We start from the raw sequence: 15,426 nt of genomic DNA, 5'->3' as shown, positions 1-15,426 counted from the left end.
TAGTTCTTGTCGTTTTCTTATAGAACTCTATTTTTCCTTCCTTACGTGGAACTCTTCTTATTTCCGAAGGTTATTTCCGTATAAGACATAGTATGTGGTGGGTCCTGCCGAGATTTAGTCAACTACTATTAGATATGTGGTATCCATAACCCTGACACATATGCATGGAGCATTAAATGTGGACGAAAAAAATCAATTACACAGTTTGCATGTAAATTGCGAGACGGATCTCTTGAGCCTAATTACGCCTTGATATGATAATGTGGAGCTACAGTAAACATTTGCTAATGATGGATTAATTAGACTTAATAAATTCGTCTTACAGTTTACAGGCGGAATCTGTAATTTGTTTTGTTATTAGTCTATGTCTAATATTTTAAATATGCGTATGTATCCATAAATTTTTTTTGGAAGAACTAAAGACGGCCTTAGTCCCCTTTCATTTTGCCGTCTATAAATAGATGCTGAGAGAGAGAGAGAGAGAGAGTCAATGCATATCAACTATTCAAGTTTAACGGCAGCGACCGTTCGAAAAAGTTTAACGGCAGCGGCCACGGATACAGTGAAAAACATGGAGGAGGATGGTGATCTGATCTATACCGTGGGCAGTGATTGATTGATCTAATCAACCAGTTGCCTGCTGATGATCACCACAAACCCAACTGGATGGACAACTAACGCACAGTACCGAACCCTTCATACTACTCTCTCTTTCCGTTAAAAAAAACCAAATTAAATTAAATGATACATTCTAATATAACGATTCTAAACATTTAATTAAAGTTGTAGGTTTCTGTGCTCAAAATTTGATTGTCCATCTTATTTAAATTTTTTATGATTAGTATTTTTATTGTTATTAGATAAAAAATAAATAGTACATTATGCGATTATTTTTTATATTTTTTAAAAATAAGATAAATGGTAAAACATTAGAAACAAACAACCACAACTGCATCATAACAATTGCACTTATAAATGGGGCGGATGGAGTATTTTTCAGTAGAATAGCAGTAAAGCAAAGTTGGTTGGATCTAGCAGGAGATGATAAGGTGAGATGGGAGAGACTGAAATGGAGCAGATCGCATCAGAAATGGATAAGCGATCCGTACTTTGAGTGGGGCAGCAATGCATTGCTAGTGAGCAGACAAGGCCGGGTGGTAGCCCACAGAGTGAGAGTGCAAGACAGGCATGAGCATGAGTGACGTCGGCGAGGCTAAAAACCAGCCGAAAACTGGGAGCGCCACACAGTTTTCCGCCGCCCCACAAAAAATGCCCAAAACTGACGGCAGATTCGCCATGGCCGGCCACCAACCATGGATCGATCATCACAGATCACGGTGCATTTCAGTTTTATCAGAGGAAAAAAGTAAAAAAAAAAAAAGGCTAGTTGCTAATTGCCCTCGATCTCCACATGGGTTAACTGCTAAATTATTAATTGATGCTAGTCATTAACAGCACTAGTATTTACAGTACTTACTATATGTCATTTGCAAGTGTTTAAGAGTTGAAGAAGATGACTTGTGTGTCCGTTGCACATGCATTCTGGAAGAAGCGGCAACAGAGTGAGGCTTGACTTGTTGACATGTGTCTCTGTGGCCATTTGGTAGCAGCATCTACCACAGGAACGTTGAACCTGACCGCCCACATGATTAGGTTCAGCCAGTTTGACTAACCAGTAAACAGGGCAGTTCGTAGATAGGAGAGGTAGTATTAACAAAATGCTCACTCCTAATTAATTAACTGCTCACCACACGCCCCCACTAACTGCATTAGTCGCGAATCTACGTGCACGCAGTAGTTATAGGATTAATTAGTCCCCAGAGAGAGCTCAAAATTACAACGATCTTGGTTCATGCCTACATCTAGTGAGATGTTATGGATTCCATGAATCAATAGTGAGTATTAGAAGCAGTGGATTAAAGTGAGAGCAACTGACATAATAGACTATAAGTTAACTATAATCAGATGTGAAGAAGATAAAGAGAAGAAAGAAGAGAAGTGAGCTACAGCTTTACAGCTAATTGCACCACGAACTCCAAGACGCTATGAGAGGTGAGATCAGATATTAATGGTATGATATATATTTATAGTTAACTAATGTACGAATATACTGTTAGATTAGTTATAAATGATTTGAATGGTTATACTATTTAATTTAGGGACCATTTGAATCAAAGGATCTAGATAGTAGATAGGAATTTTAGGGCCCCATTGAATAGTAGAAATGAAAAAAAAATGGAGGAATAGGAAAAATGCAGGATTATGATAGGAATATAAGTGCAAAATAGATGATTACACAACACAGGAAAAACACATGAATGATTGCTTGATTGGATCGTAGGAAAAACACAGGTATTAGATGAGAGAAATTTAAAGAAAAATTTTCTAAGAGGTTAGAACTCTTGCTAAATTTTCTTCAAAATCTCTACTGGATTGACTATTCCATTGGAATTTCAAAAGATAGAATATGATTCAATCTGTTATTTTGAAAACCTTCATAGAAAATTCTTTTATAGGATTGAAGTCTTTCAAAAATTTTATGCTTTTCTTCCGAGTCAAAGGGATTCTTATAGGATTTAAATCCTATAGTAATTTTTTCTATGTGACCATTTGATTCAAAGGAATGATGTTTTTCAAATCTTATAACATTTCTATGGAATGACTTATTGCACATAAATTTTAGAGTAAACTTGATAAGAGCTCCAGCCTATTAGAAAATGTTCTTTTAAGTCTATCTTTAGTTTCTACTTTTTTTTCTTGCGGTGCAGTCAATCAGCCATTCATGGTTTTTTTGCAATCATTGTTTTATACTCACATTCATTTCAGAATCATGTTTTTTCTCGTATTTATCCCATTGTTTTTTCAAACCTACAATTCAGAGGGTCCATACTCTTAAGTAATCCAGCTTCGGGGGCTTCAAAAAAGAAAAAGAAAAAACTAATCCAGCTTTGGCAGAGCCCCATGCACCGACCAGTAGTTGCATCAGCAAACCATGGCTGGACGCGTGGACGGATAGGAACAGATCGAGCGAGGCGAGGCGAGGTAGTGTACGTGCGTGGCGGAATATATGGTATCATCGTGAAGCAGATCGAGGCCGGAGGCGGTTGCCGGCAACGGCCACCCGCGCACACATGGTTTCGCCCCAAAACCACGTCCCCCGCCCGCCGCTATCTGCCTCCATCGTCCACTGATTCCTTCTTCATTCCGCTACATCGATCTCTTGGGTCTTGGCTTGCCTGCCTATAAATTCGCAGGCCCCCATGCCTCTCCCCAATCCAATTCAGCCATCTCCCTTGCTTGCCGCTACACTCGATCTACTCTCACACACACCTCTGATCTCCCTCTCTCTCGCTAGTCGATTGGCTTGCCTAGCTCTGTCTCAAACTGCTCTAGTGCAGTTCAGCAAAAACTAAGTGACTGAAACTAATTTACATGGCAACGGTGACCCGTGCACACCTGGAGCAGAGGCTCGCCCTCGCCAAGCGCTGCTCGCGTGGTACGTATACGAAGTCATCAACTACTCCTACAATGTTCTTCGTCTTTGCGTTAATTGAATTCCATGGCACTTATTAACTGAATATATATCGACTGATGCATATATTCGTGCGTGCTTTGTGAATCTGCAGAGGCGAACATTGCAGGGGTTAAGGCGGCTGCCGTTGCGACCATCGCTTCTGCAGTTCCCACCGTGAGTAAACTCTCTTTATATCTCTCTCTCTCACACACACACACACACAAATGCGTCTTCTTCAGTTCTTGCTGCTAGCTTTTGTGTGATTTCTTCAGTCTTCATTCATCAGCAGAGCTCATCAGGTACATGTACTAACTTATTATCTGCATATGTGTGTGGTTTATTTCAGCTGGCGAGCGTGAGGATGCTGCCATGGGCGAAGGCCAACATCAACCCGACGGGGCAGGCGCTGATCATCTGCACGGCGGCCGGGATGGCATACTTCGTCGCCGCCGACAAGAAGATCCTCTCGCTGGCGAGGAGGCACTCCTTCGAGAACGCACCTGAACACCTCAAGAACACCTCCTTCCAGGGCACCGGCCGCCCTCACCCTGCCTTCTTCAGGCCCTGAACAATTAGAACAGCATATGCATGCATGAATCTGAAACTTGATCACAGTATCTAGCTCTCGATCGATCCCTGTGTCATATAATAATCGATGTACGCCCCTGCAGAACCATTTAGAGCTGCTTCTGTAGAGCAGTGGTGTTAGTACTCATCTCTGTCGTATCTGCCATTAGCCACCTAATTAAATACATGTACTGCTATCTTGCACTGGGGCTCACTGCATGTAACACTACTGCAGAGTGCATGCACTCCTCATAATGTTCAGAAATCACAAGTGGTACTACTATATATTCCGACCACTATGTATTGATTGTCGGTAAACAGAGAGGTTTGTGCGAAATACTAATCAAGTTGATTACTGCAGTGGTTAAATCACTGGAGATAAAAATGGGTATATATATATATGAGGCTTGTAGCTTCAGCAACATGAGCACTGTGTTCTGTGTACCACCTTTCTGCAGATGATGGATCATTTTTTTTTAACTTGGTTCAAATATATCGGTCCTCCTATATGGACAGGTCTCTCAAAAGTCTCAAACGGAACAATCAAGATAAAAAAAAAAGGGTGGCGGTTTAGTCTGCACTTGCTGACGGTTTTGACAGGCTATAGTTTTATATGTATATTGTCTGTTGCTTTTTCTTCAACAGATGAACAATTGAATACTGTATGTTTTTGTTTGATTCTTATTCCATCAATCATGCATGAAAGCGATTACGGGCATTCTTAATTCCAACTCTGGCATTCATGCATGCAACAAGTTGCCCTACTATTCGCGTACGTATGTTATGTATACGTACATAGATGAATTCAAAGATTAAGAAAACCATGCATATATAGGTGAAAATTTCAAATTAAAGTCTACACACTAAAATTTGTTACAAACTCTAATTTTTTAGCTTTTTATAACCCTCAACTAGGCAAATCAAACGTTTGAGAACTTTTGCTAGTAAAACTTTTTTGTGCATACAACACTGCTGCTAGGTGGAAACTGGAGTTACTGGTGGATATCGTGTGCATTTGGTGATGATATCAACTAGTACTCATTAGGAGCAAACTTCAGAAACCATGACCCAATCTAAGAATCTACAGAATCATCATCGGCAGAAGCACGATTAAACATCGTATAACTAAGATAAACATGTCATCTAAAGTTCAGTAGAATGGCAGCTGCAGGGCTCCAAAACATTCAGCTTCACTGTGGAAGGTACCCTAGGCTGGATGCATCTTCTGATAGCCAAGACCCCTCTGTGACCTTCCATGATAATGTCCCTCTCTAGTGGGGGGCATTTGCCAATTTTGCTGCCAGGAGTATCACACCTAAAGCCAGTCTGAGAAGCATCCAATGTCAAGCACTCAAGTGAAGTTGTACTCTCAAGGATATGGCATGTCAGCTCAACCAAGCTCTTTACAGAGATGAATGATGTGACCCTCACACTCTTAAGGCTGTGATGCTGCTCTTCTCGTATTGATCTCAGATCTGCAGGATGTGCAAAAATTGAAACATTCTGCACGTACCGCTGCATTACCTAGGACGCGAAAGGGAGAAATTTTAAGTGACATTTCCACCACACAGCTACTAATTTTCATTCATATCAGTAATAATATGTGAATGGCAACTCACATTCAGGTAGAAAGTCTCCAGAGAAGGTGCAGCATGAATATAAGAAGCCAGGGACAAATAGTCATAGGCTGGGAAATATCCAATAAGGGCAATGCTCAAGTGCTTGAGGCAGAGGAATTTGCTACACAGCTTCGATGCAAAGGCCGTCTGCATAAAGAGGTCAAATTAATTATGCTACAACCCATAAGACAGAATCTAGTCTCATTCATGTGTCAGGCAAAATTTCTCATACCTCTTTGCGTGACTTTATGGCAAGAGATTCAAGATTTGGCATGATGGATGGAAGTTCAGCACGAGCATGATAAACATAACCAGAGCGGACCATGCATAGGCTCTTTATTTGCAAAGTTTCTCCAAGTTTCAGTTGCGTTTTGTCCCCTTGAAATGCAAAAATGGAGACATTAGGAGCTTCATTTTCTATCAGTTTCAGATCGTCACACCCAAACACCTTCAGGGAGATAAGCCGCTGCAGTAGGCAAGGTACCTTCAGGCAAACAATCCTATCGCAGTACCTGATTTCCAACTGCTCCAATGCAAGAGAATGGGAAAGAAGGCAGCCTAACTCGTTCTCCGTAATACGCACACAACAAAGATACAGTCTCGTCAGACTTCTTAAGCCACCAAGTGTGACTGTTGGGTGGAAGGAACAGTTAGAAAGGTGAAGATATTGGATTGAGTCTCCACTCCCATTCGACAGAAGAAAGCATGGGAAATTGTACTTTGCCTGGAACTGGGTCAGTGAAATTATGAGTTCTTCAATCCCTGGTTTAACAGCAATCTGAAGCCAATTGTTGAGGTATGAAGAGCCCTTCCCACTACAATCTGAATATACCTTAATCGTAAGCTTTTTCACGCCGATGCCTGAGTGCCTTTTGAGAATGTGGTTGACTTTGCTGTAGAAAAGTCCAGCCAATTCTTCCTTTCCACATGCATTTCTATTCAACCCAAATGCTTCACTACTGAAATTGAGGTTGGGATGGCATCTCCAGGAACTTAGAAAGGAACGAGACACACAGGCAGCTCGGGCAGCAGCTCGCATTGGCATCAAGGAATGTATAAGACGCCAGATGTCCTGCTTGCACAAGCATATGGGAGAGAAGTTAAACATTGTACTAATTGTGAAGACAAATGGTTGAATTAGATGGAAGAAAGAAAGGATAACTTATGGAGTAACACTTGAACCGGTCCAGTGCTACCTGCCTGATTAGGCAAATATGGTCTTTACCCAAATGAGGTGTTAAGTGCTCAGCACATATTTGTTTCTTTGCATTTGTGCCAGAAAGAATGGATGGAATGATGTTTAATTGTCTAATAGCATGTTGCTATTCAATGGCAGCAAAACAAAGAAGATTCCAATGCAGCAGGGCTGTAGGAGGTTTCAGCATCAAAGTGCTCCGTTCATAAACTTTAATAGCGTTGGTGGACCAATTTGTGCAATTGAAGCAGTAATCTACCCTATAATTTACTTGTACTACTAGTAAGATGTTTCATCATCAACATTTTATTTATGGTGTACCTCTGGAAGGTCTGGTATCTCTATGTCAGCAGCGCCCTGAGAATCGCCATCTTGTTGGCAGGGTGAACCCTTTCTTTTAGCCCGTAAGGCAATCAATCCATCTGCAGCACAAGATGCATGGTTTACATCAGTGTTTTAGGGCTTGTTCGGATCATAGGATAAAAAAAACATAGTAACAGGAAAAACACAGGAATAATATAGGATTGCATATGCAAAACGTAGGATTGAAAAACAAAGGAATTTGATGGTATGAAGCGTTCGAAATACAGGAATATATAAACCATAGGAATTTTCTAATTAATATTGATCTCATATATTATAGTATAATTAAGCAATAAAATATTAGTTCCCATCTAGTCACTCCAACGTGATCAGCATCTACCCTGTTGTAGCTAATGAAAAAAATGAGGTGTGAGTGGATGTTTAGAATCCTGTGAAATTCCTACGTTTTCATAAAGTTGCTACATTATTCCTACAAAATTCCTACGTGTGATTCCTATGAACCGAATGTATGAACAGTGCCAAATCCAAAGGATTTGCCAATCCTACAAAAATCTTGTGTAATCCCTCCATTCCGAACAAGCCCTTAAAAAGGCTTTACAAGGCCGTGTACAAGGAATGGATGCACCAACCTTATACTACTTAAGTCATATAAGTGGCCGATTATACCATATAAGCATCTGGTTATGCCACATTAGCGATTTTGAAAACATTGGTTTACATACATTTGAGTAATAAAACAGAAAACTCAAGCAAGCACACCATCGCACACATGGCAATCATATCTTTTTTTTCTTCTGTTGTCCCCTTTTGTGCAACAACACTAACAGTTTTGTAAAAGAAACCAACTTGTTATCAACTTAAGGGGAAAACCTGAAGTTCAGCATGTATATAGTTTTTTTTTTCATATTTTACATAGCATAATAAATAGTATGGTCTCTACCCACGTACGTCGGGTCAATCTAGTTAAATAGCAAAAGGAACAAGAAGGTGGAGGCCACCAGCCATTGTGATCATAGATAAACCACCTCTTTTGATCTCCTACCTTGCACTCAATAAAAACATGTCTTTTTATGATGCTCAAGTTTTTAATAAGATGGTATATCTGATACTCTAAGGTATGAAAATTTGTACTATTCTATCTGTCCCAAAAAATAAAAACGTATTAATCTGGAAAAAAATGTGTCTCATCCATTACTAATTTTTTATATTTTTGGGATGAAGGTAGTTAAAAAAAATTGGTACCACTTAACAACAGTAAAATCTTTTGTTTTTTGGTTCTGTTTGTTTGTGTACATACTATAGATATATACAGATTCAAATAATCGAAAAAATAAGGAAGGAGATGGTGTTCTTTTACCATGGGGAACTTGGACTTGGCGGCGGCGGCGGCGCTTGACGGACATGAGGCGCATCAGATTCAGCATCCCCATGGAGATGGTGGTCCTATCTGTCTCAGGGGATCTCTCTCCGGCGATGGCCACTGAAATTAGGGGGATTGGAGAGGCAAATTAAACGAGAGATTTTCTTTTTAGGAAGGAAAGAGAGAGCAGAGTTGGGTTTCAACACAACCGAGACTCGCGGCGCAGGCCCAAGACATTGCAAGCGACGCGTCCGAGGCATCCACATCTACACCGGCAGTGGTCGTCGACGGCATGCGGTTTTCTGGACCGCCGGCGACCAAAGAGATCACATACAAAGAGCGCACCGGAGCAATGACAACATCATCACACCATATAAGCTAAGATTGGCCTAGCCTGGTCGGTTAGATCCAAGCCAGGCTAGCCCTAAGACAGCCTCACCAAAATTAGAGATCATAGATGATCTACTTCAGACAGTTCACGTAGAGGCTGATATATATGGTTGCCATTTGCCAAGGCATTCGAATTTCAACAACACTAATGCTGCTGGGTAAGCAAACCATAACAATACAACTGCAAACGATGACACATGCATGGATATCAGGTTATCCGATGATTCAGATTGGCACTTGAGAACCAAAAATCAGATTGTCACTGGATAACCAATCACACAAACCAGTTTGTCAGGACATCCTTTGGAATGGGTTTCAGGAATCAATACAGAGATTTGAAAACCACATCCAAACAAAATTTGAAAATATAATACGCACATAGCAGGGCAGCATAACAGAGATTTGTGATCTTGTTATATCATCATTCAGGCCTATGTCATAACTCTTAACCAGTTATAAAGGAACAACAGTAATTCTCCCATAGATTCAAACATAGAAAGATGCAACAGGTCTCCTTGAGCCCTCAAAACTGTGGTCACCTCCAAAAACAAGTCACATAAAAGACGTCATGGTCGGTGATGGTGTATGGAATCAATGCAGCGCATCAAGGACCTGCTCCATGGTCATTGTGTCTACCGGAGCATCCATCTGCAAATGAGAAAGAAAGATTATTTGAATTTGGCAAAAAAATTATGAAAAGTTGACTAATTTTGAGGCTTATTATTACGTACGTGGTGGCGAAGACGGATCTTGAGATATGCCTTAAGCACCTGGAAGACGGTACCATACGAAACTGCCGTACTGTATGCCCCTTCACCCTCGATTAGCATGGCAACGACCCCTGTTGCGTTGAGTATAGGCATGCCTGACATGCCTCTCATTCCAACCATTTCAAGATGAACAAAGGTGACGTCAACACCTTGGTACAAACCAACATATTCAGTCGACCTTCACACAAAACAAACAAACATTAGAGAACATAAGGTCAGGTAAACAAAGAAATAATGTCGGACAAGATTGAATTGAAACAATAGTCACTTACACAACACTGCCTGGTGACAAATCAGGAATACGCTTACACGCCATTTCGATGCCGGGGAACAGATCAATTGGATTAGCGTACCCGACACCGATTACACTGTCACTGTTGAGCACTGATGGTTCAAAGGTAAGCTGCCGCACATTCCGGAGTCCTGGAACACTCAGAATCGCAACATCTGACCATCTGTGCTCGTAGAGAACAGAGGCAGATAGCTCTCGGACGCCGCTTTGTAGCATTGTCCGCACGCGCAGTGTATCCCCGGGCTGCAGATCCTCAACAACGTGTTGAGCCGTGAGGACGATCGACCCCCAGTCGTCGCTTCTGATGACAAAAGCTGTTCCGAATACGACCCCCCTGAATCGGACAGAGTCGACGATACGGTTCTTGATGACGATAACAGTGAGCACCGCGTCCCTTGCGAGCTCAGCGCTCGTCTCAACCAACTGGTTGGGATTTGTCTTCGACATCTGTTTAAAACATGTTGATCCAAGACTCAAAATTGGAAGGAACATGCTAAACGTCGGAAGTTTGCTCGGCCCACAAGCGGCCCAAATAAGAAAACAGTCCCAGCAGAAGAATCAAGCATCCAATCGGCCCACCAAGCTAATAATATCCCACCACCCACCAGACAGAAGAATTAAGGGCCGTTTTGGTTTATGTTGGTCACTGGAACAGTAAACATGAGTGTTTGGAAGCGTCTAGGGTATCAAGCACTAAGCATACAAGTCACTGCACTTAATCTAACCTAAACTAACTAGGGTTTTAGGAAAACTGGGGTTTTGGAGCATCTCGCCCCACCTCGCCGTCGGCCGGCAAGCCGGGGTGGCAAGCAGCGGGTTCCTTGGACCTCCCGCTGCCGTGCGCCATGGGACTGGGGAGGCAGGCAGCGAGGCGATCTTTAACACATACGGCTCAGAGTCGTCAGAGGACAGGGGTGAGGGCAAAGGGGTGAGGCGCGCGGTGTTACCTGGTACCAACTCGATCCTCGTTCGTCCCCCCGGGCGGCTGCTGATTGTCACCGGAGAAGAAACCAGATCTGGCGGAAGTCTCTAGAAGAGGAGAGGCCTCCTGCGGACTGGCGAGTGGGTGGGTGGGTGGGTGAGGGGCGCGAGGTCAAGAGGCCGTCTGATCATGTCAGGGAGCCACCCCCATGGCTGATGTCGTGCGAGCAGCGAGAGCGCTCCAAAACGCTACTTTTTTTCCCTCTTTGGGAGAAAGAATCTGACAATGGAGGGCCACAACGCAGTGAGACAAGTGGGAGGCAAGGGCTGTTTCCTCTTGTCTAACATGTGTGCTACTGTGCTTTCCCAGCCAAAACTTTTACACACTTGGACACATGCATGCATGTATGTATGTATGTATAGAGTATTAAACATAGACAAAAAAAAAAGAAAACATAATTACATAGTTTGCGTGTAAATTGCTAGACGAATTTTTTAAGCCTAATTAGTCCATGATTTGATAATGTGATGCTATTTGCTAATGATGGATTAATTAGGCTTAATAAATTCATCTCGTAGTTTACAGACGGAATCTGTAATTTATTTTGTTATTAGTCTGCGTTAAATACTTTAAATGTGTGTCTGTATATCCAATGTGACACGCTAAAACTTTACACCCTGGATCTAAACACCCGCATAGGGATTAGTTATCATGTCAATTGTTTCCACTTTCATTACTTGTTTCACAAAAAAAAAAAAAACTATCAGGGGCTGTTAGGATTGGTTCTGGTCACTCTTGAGCATAGTTCAACTCACAACCTAGGGCATTGAATTTTCTTTTTATTGTTAAATGTTTGACCAGAATTTCCAAAATAGCTTCCCAATGTGTTTCAAACACAGTCAGTTGAATACTTGAAAAGGAGAGCCTCTAAAAGGTTCAATTTACATAATCAAGAAAATCAAAGTTATGAGGAGGTTCAACGTTTTCCAAATAGACGTGCTGCGCAGAGAAGGGTCATACCACAAATTCAAATGGCGGCAAGGTATTGAAAATAATTTTTTTAAAAAAAATAAAAAAATGGGGTGCAACAGACGGATTTGTGGGCAACAAGGCCTGAGCCCAACAGCCTTCCAGACCTGTGAAATAAAAAGGGAAAAGTACACCGAAGGTCCCTCAACTTGTCACCGAGATATAAAAACGTACTCGAACTACAAAACCAGATATGCGATGCCTCTTAACTATACCCAAGGTCCTAGGGCAATATTGACGCCGGATTTGTCCTACGTGGCTGCTGAGTCAGCGTGGGACCCACGTGGGTCCCACATATCAAGATGCCACGTCATCTTTCTTTCCCCCCTCCCTCTCTCTCTCTTATCCTCTGGTGGCCGTCGCGTTTGTGGGTGACGAGCGGACGGCGGCGGCGTAGGACAAGGCGTGCGTCCGGAGGAGGTTTGCGGCGACGTCGACGCCGATGGTGCCCACGGCGCAGCTCACGCCCCTGTACTTGGAGTTTCCCCGGGGGAACCCCGTGCTCTGCCGCTGGAGCACGTGGACGAACTCCTCCTCATGGTCAGATTGCTCATCCGCAATGATCTCGTTAATCTTGCTCTCACCTGCTTCAGATCATCCTCGTAATCCTCCAAGCTGAAATTGATGTCGGCCTCCACGCCGCGGAACTTGATCGTCGCCAGATCGTACGCCCTGCAATTGGGAAAGGAACAGAAAAAACAAAGGTAAAAGGAGCAGAAGCAAGAAATGCCCACAACAAGACGAATCCAATACTAAACCCGTCCATGCTGCTCGTCTTTTGCTCCCCTTGCCTCTCTCTCCTCCTTCCTCCTTCGTTGAGCTCTCGAAAATGGAAGGAACGAGCAGGAGACGAGGAGGCTTACCATATGTGCGATTCCCATCGCCCGGTGCGGCGGTAGAACGTGACGTTGCGGTACTGCGAGCTGCGCGACCGCGGCCCGCGTCGGATTGGGCGTCGCATCGCCCGCCTGCGCCTGGCCCGCCGCCACCGTGTCACCACGCCATCCCGCCGCCCTTTCCTGCCTCGCCCCACTGGCACGAAGGGGGCGGGGAGGCCGGCGAGCTCGCGCCTAACCACACCTCCTCCTCCTCCTCATCCGCCTCAACACCCCCAGCTCCCTCCCTCCCTCCTCACCACCATGCCCCACCGCGGCGCGGCGTGGGCGAGCGCTGCGCAGTACGGCCGGCGTCGGGAAAAGGCGCCGACGACCACCATGCCCACCGCTAGGGGGCCGCCACATCCTCTCCGCGCCTCCGCTGGCTGCCGCGCGCGCGCCCGCCTGCCGCCACCGCCGCTCCGCGCCTCCGCTTCGCCGGCCAGCCTGTGAGAGAAGAGTGAGAGAGAGAGAGGGGAGGAAGGAAGCGAAGAGGGGGAGAGGGGAGTTGACGTGGCAGCTGACATGTGGGGCCCACGTGGGTCCCACGCGTCACGTAGGCTAAAACCGGATCAAAACCACCGAAGGACCTCGTGTAACCGGTTTTGTATAGTTAAGGGACCCCGCATATCTGGTTTTGGGGTTTAAGGACGTTTTTTATCCGGACAACAAGTTGAGGGACCTTCGCTGTACTTTTTCCAAAAAAAAATGCGAGGCCACTCCATGCCGGGCCTCTCGTCGCATAATCAGTAAGCTCGCCGCCAAGGTTTAGTTACTTAGCTTTTTCTTCAAACTTCTAACTTTTTCATCACATCAAAACTTTTCTACACACATAAACTTCTAACTTTTTCCGTCACATTATTCCAATTTCAATCAAACTTACAATTTCAACGGAAACTAAACACACCCTCATCGTCTCAATTTGCATTTGGTGGTCTCCTGACATTTTATTCATTGTCACAAACGGCAAGCCTTCCTCTATCTTAGAAATTTGATTACTTATTCTTTTTATCTATAGAAACTAAAATTGTTGATTACCAAATTTATTGCTATTGCACGTAAATTTAGGTCCGGTTTTGTTCCCACCCCAAAATTTTTCACCTAGTCACATCGAACATTCGAAAACCTGTATGAAGTATTAAATATAGGTTTAAAAAATAACTAATTGCAACTAATTTGCGAGACGAATATTTTAAGCCTAATTGCTCCATGATTGTCAATGTGGTGCTATTGTAAAAATTTTGCTAATAACGGATTAATTAGGCTTAATAAATTCATCTCGCGGTTTACTGAAGGATTTTGTAATTAGTTTTTTTATTAGTGTCCGAACACTCTATACGACACCCTATAATTACCTGATGTGACGCCAAAACTTTACACGCGTGGATCTAAACACCCTCTTATATTAAAAGAGATCACATACAAAGAGCGCACCGCAGCAATGACAACATCATCACACCATATAAGCTAAGATTGCATGGTACAAGACATGCTTTGGCCTAGCATGGTCGGTTAGATCCAAGCCAGGCTGGCCCTAAGACAGCCTCACCAAAATCATCGATCAATAACTCCCCTGACCTCACCGTTTTTCTCATAATTTTGGTACTTTTTTTTTTTTGGCTATCTTGTTGATTTACATGTCCCTGTTTACTGTAGTCTGCTCCTCGGCTGAGGCTGAGTATTTGTTTGTTGCCGGTGCGCCGGTTGGGTAGCTAATTAGGCCGGTAATCTCACTGTTAATCTCACGTTTGACTATGCCGCGTGCCTGTTTCTTCCACCACTGGTGCCCGGTTTCACCTTGCATGCATGCCACGTGCGATCTGGTAATTTTGCAAAAAATTCCTTGTCTATGTATAAAATTTTGAACTAACCCTCGATTTGCCTGACAGTCTATTGTGTTTTTCCCGAGAAACCCCTTATCCTTCAGAGAAATACAATGCGAAAGAAAAGAAAATTTCCTTTTTAAGGGTAGCGCTATAAACATAATAAACACAAGGGTTTTATTGAAAAACAACCACACCTACCCCCTCCACCCAACCCTACATTTAGCCCTTCTCAAAACGCGTTTCGCTATAATGCCATCTCGAAACCGCGATTCGTTAAAATGCCAATATGAACCGCACAACCATAGCCACTTTACCATTTTTCCCATTTTCTTTATTTTTGATTTCATTTTCGTTGGGGCAGAGCTTGATGAGACGATTTTGCCCCTCTCCCCATTCTCTTCTCCTCTACTCGAATCGGAGGGAAGAGAATTGGACGACGAGGTGGCCGCGCAGCAATGCCGCTCTGCAGCTTCTACGCCTCCACCTCCCTCCAGCTTCAATGAGGAGGAAGAAACGGCAGGGCCCCACATGTTTGGCTGGTGCCCGATGAGGTCACGACTAGGGGTGTAAGTGGGTTAGCCGCGAACCCACTTATAGGTTAAAATAAACGGATTTACGGCTTATTTTATCCTATAATTTTATCCTATAAGTGGGTTTCACGGGTTAGCCACCTACACCCCTAGCCACGACCTCGCCACCGCCTGCGCGAGGCGCTGGACCTTCGCGGCGATCTCCGGCGGCCG

General features: G+C 43.6%; 4 protein-coding genes across 4 annotated transcripts; 1 reads left to right on the top strand and 3 right to left on the bottom strand.

The window, feature by feature from the left end:
• The first annotated feature begins 3,112 nt into the window (after positions 1-3,112).
• On the top strand, positions 3,113-4,401 carry LOC127776398 (early nodulin-93-like). Its single transcript, XM_052302752.1, has 3 exons — positions 3,113-3,496; positions 3,627-3,688; positions 3,861-4,401. Exons 1-3 carry the CDS (start codon positions 3,433-3,435, stop codon positions 4,080-4,082), a joined length of 348 nt encoding a protein of 115 aa, XP_052158712.1. The 5' UTR covers positions 3,113-3,432; the 3' UTR covers positions 4,083-4,401.
• A 321-nt stretch (positions 4,402-4,722) lies between these two features.
• LOC127776395 (uncharacterized) lies at positions 4,723-8,970 on the bottom strand. The gene is made up of 6 exons (XM_052302748.1): positions 8,789-8,970; positions 8,577-8,699; positions 7,217-7,317; positions 5,933-6,772; positions 5,701-5,847; positions 4,723-5,605 (listed from the first exon to the last, which is right to left on the bottom strand). Exons 1-6 carry the CDS (start codon positions 8,871-8,873, stop codon positions 5,225-5,227), a joined length of 1,677 nt encoding a protein of 558 aa, XP_052158708.1. The 5' UTR covers positions 8,874-8,970; the 3' UTR covers positions 4,723-5,224.
• A 207-nt stretch (positions 8,971-9,177) lies between these two features.
• On the bottom strand, positions 9,178-11,088 carry LOC127777685 (uncharacterized). The gene is made up of 4 exons (XM_052304294.1): positions 10,979-11,088; positions 10,012-10,478; positions 9,701-9,917; positions 9,178-9,617 (listed from the first exon to the last, which is right to left on the bottom strand). Exons 2-4 carry the CDS (start codon positions 10,476-10,478, stop codon positions 9,561-9,563), a joined length of 741 nt encoding a protein of 246 aa, XP_052160254.1. The 5' UTR covers positions 10,979-11,088; the 3' UTR covers positions 9,178-9,560.
• Positions 11,089-11,996: 908 nt separating this feature from the next.
• On the bottom strand, positions 11,997-13,231 carry LOC127777473 (APETALA2-like protein 5). Its single transcript, XM_052304072.1, has 2 exons — positions 12,846-13,231; positions 11,997-12,654 (listed from the first exon to the last, which is right to left on the bottom strand). Exons 1-2 carry the CDS (start codon positions 12,941-12,943, stop codon positions 12,444-12,446), a joined length of 309 nt encoding a protein of 102 aa, XP_052160032.1. The 5' UTR covers positions 12,944-13,231; the 3' UTR covers positions 11,997-12,443.
• Positions 13,232-15,426: the final 2,195 nt, after the last annotated feature.

This window comes from Oryza glaberrima, chromosome 6 (assembly GCF_000147395.1).
Source record: "Oryza glaberrima chromosome 6, OglaRS2, whole genome shotgun sequence".
NCBI lineage: Eukaryota > Viridiplantae > Streptophyta > Magnoliopsida > Poales > Poaceae > Oryza > Oryza glaberrima.
This window is presented reverse-complemented; position numbering and strand designations above follow the sequence as displayed.

Excerpts from the sequence above, each read along its gene's own strand:
- LOC127776395 (XM_052302748.1), bottom strand. The coding sequence starts at position 8,873 with ATGCCGTCGACGACCACTGCCGGTGTAGATGTGGATGCCTCGGACGCG. Across the intron at positions 5,848-5,932 it reads CCATAAAGTCACGCAAAGAG|ACGGCCTTTGCATCGAAGCT; the intron begins GTATGAGAAATT and ends CTCTTTATGCAG. Across the intron at positions 5,606-5,700 it reads TGGAGACTTTCTACCTGAAT|GTAATGCAGCGGTACGTGCA; the intron begins GTGAGTTGCCAT and ends TTCGCGTCCTAG.
- LOC127776398 (XM_052302752.1), top strand. The coding sequence starts at position 3,433 with ATGGCAACGGTGACCCGTGCACACCTGGAGCAGAGGCTCGCCCTCGCC. Across the intron at positions 3,497-3,626 it reads CGCCAAGCGCTGCTCGCGTG|AGGCGAACATTGCAGGGGTT; the intron begins GTACGTATACGA and ends GTGAATCTGCAG. Across the intron at positions 3,689-3,860 it reads TCGCTTCTGCAGTTCCCACC|CTGGCGAGCGTGAGGATGCT; the intron begins GTGAGTAAACTC and ends GGTTTATTTCAG.
- LOC127777473 (XM_052304072.1), bottom strand. The coding sequence starts at position 12,943 with ATGCGACGCCCAATCCGACGCGGGCCGCGGTCGCGCAGCTCGCAGTAC. Across the intron at positions 12,655-12,845 it reads CGATGGGAATCGCACATATG|GGCGTACGATCTGGCGACGA; the intron begins GTAAGCCTCCTC and ends TCCCAATTGCAG.
- LOC127777685 (XM_052304294.1), bottom strand. The coding sequence starts at position 10,478 with ATGTCGAAGACAAATCCCAACCAGTTGGTTGAGACGAGCGCTGAGCTC. Across the intron at positions 9,918-10,011 it reads TTGTCACCAGGCAGTGTTGT|GTCGACTGAATATGTTGGTT; the intron begins GTAAGTGACTAT and ends TTTTGTGTGAAG. Across the intron at positions 9,618-9,700 it reads AGATCCGTCTTCGCCACCAC|ATGGATGCTCCGGTAGACAC; the intron begins GTACGTAATAAT and ends TCTCATTTGCAG.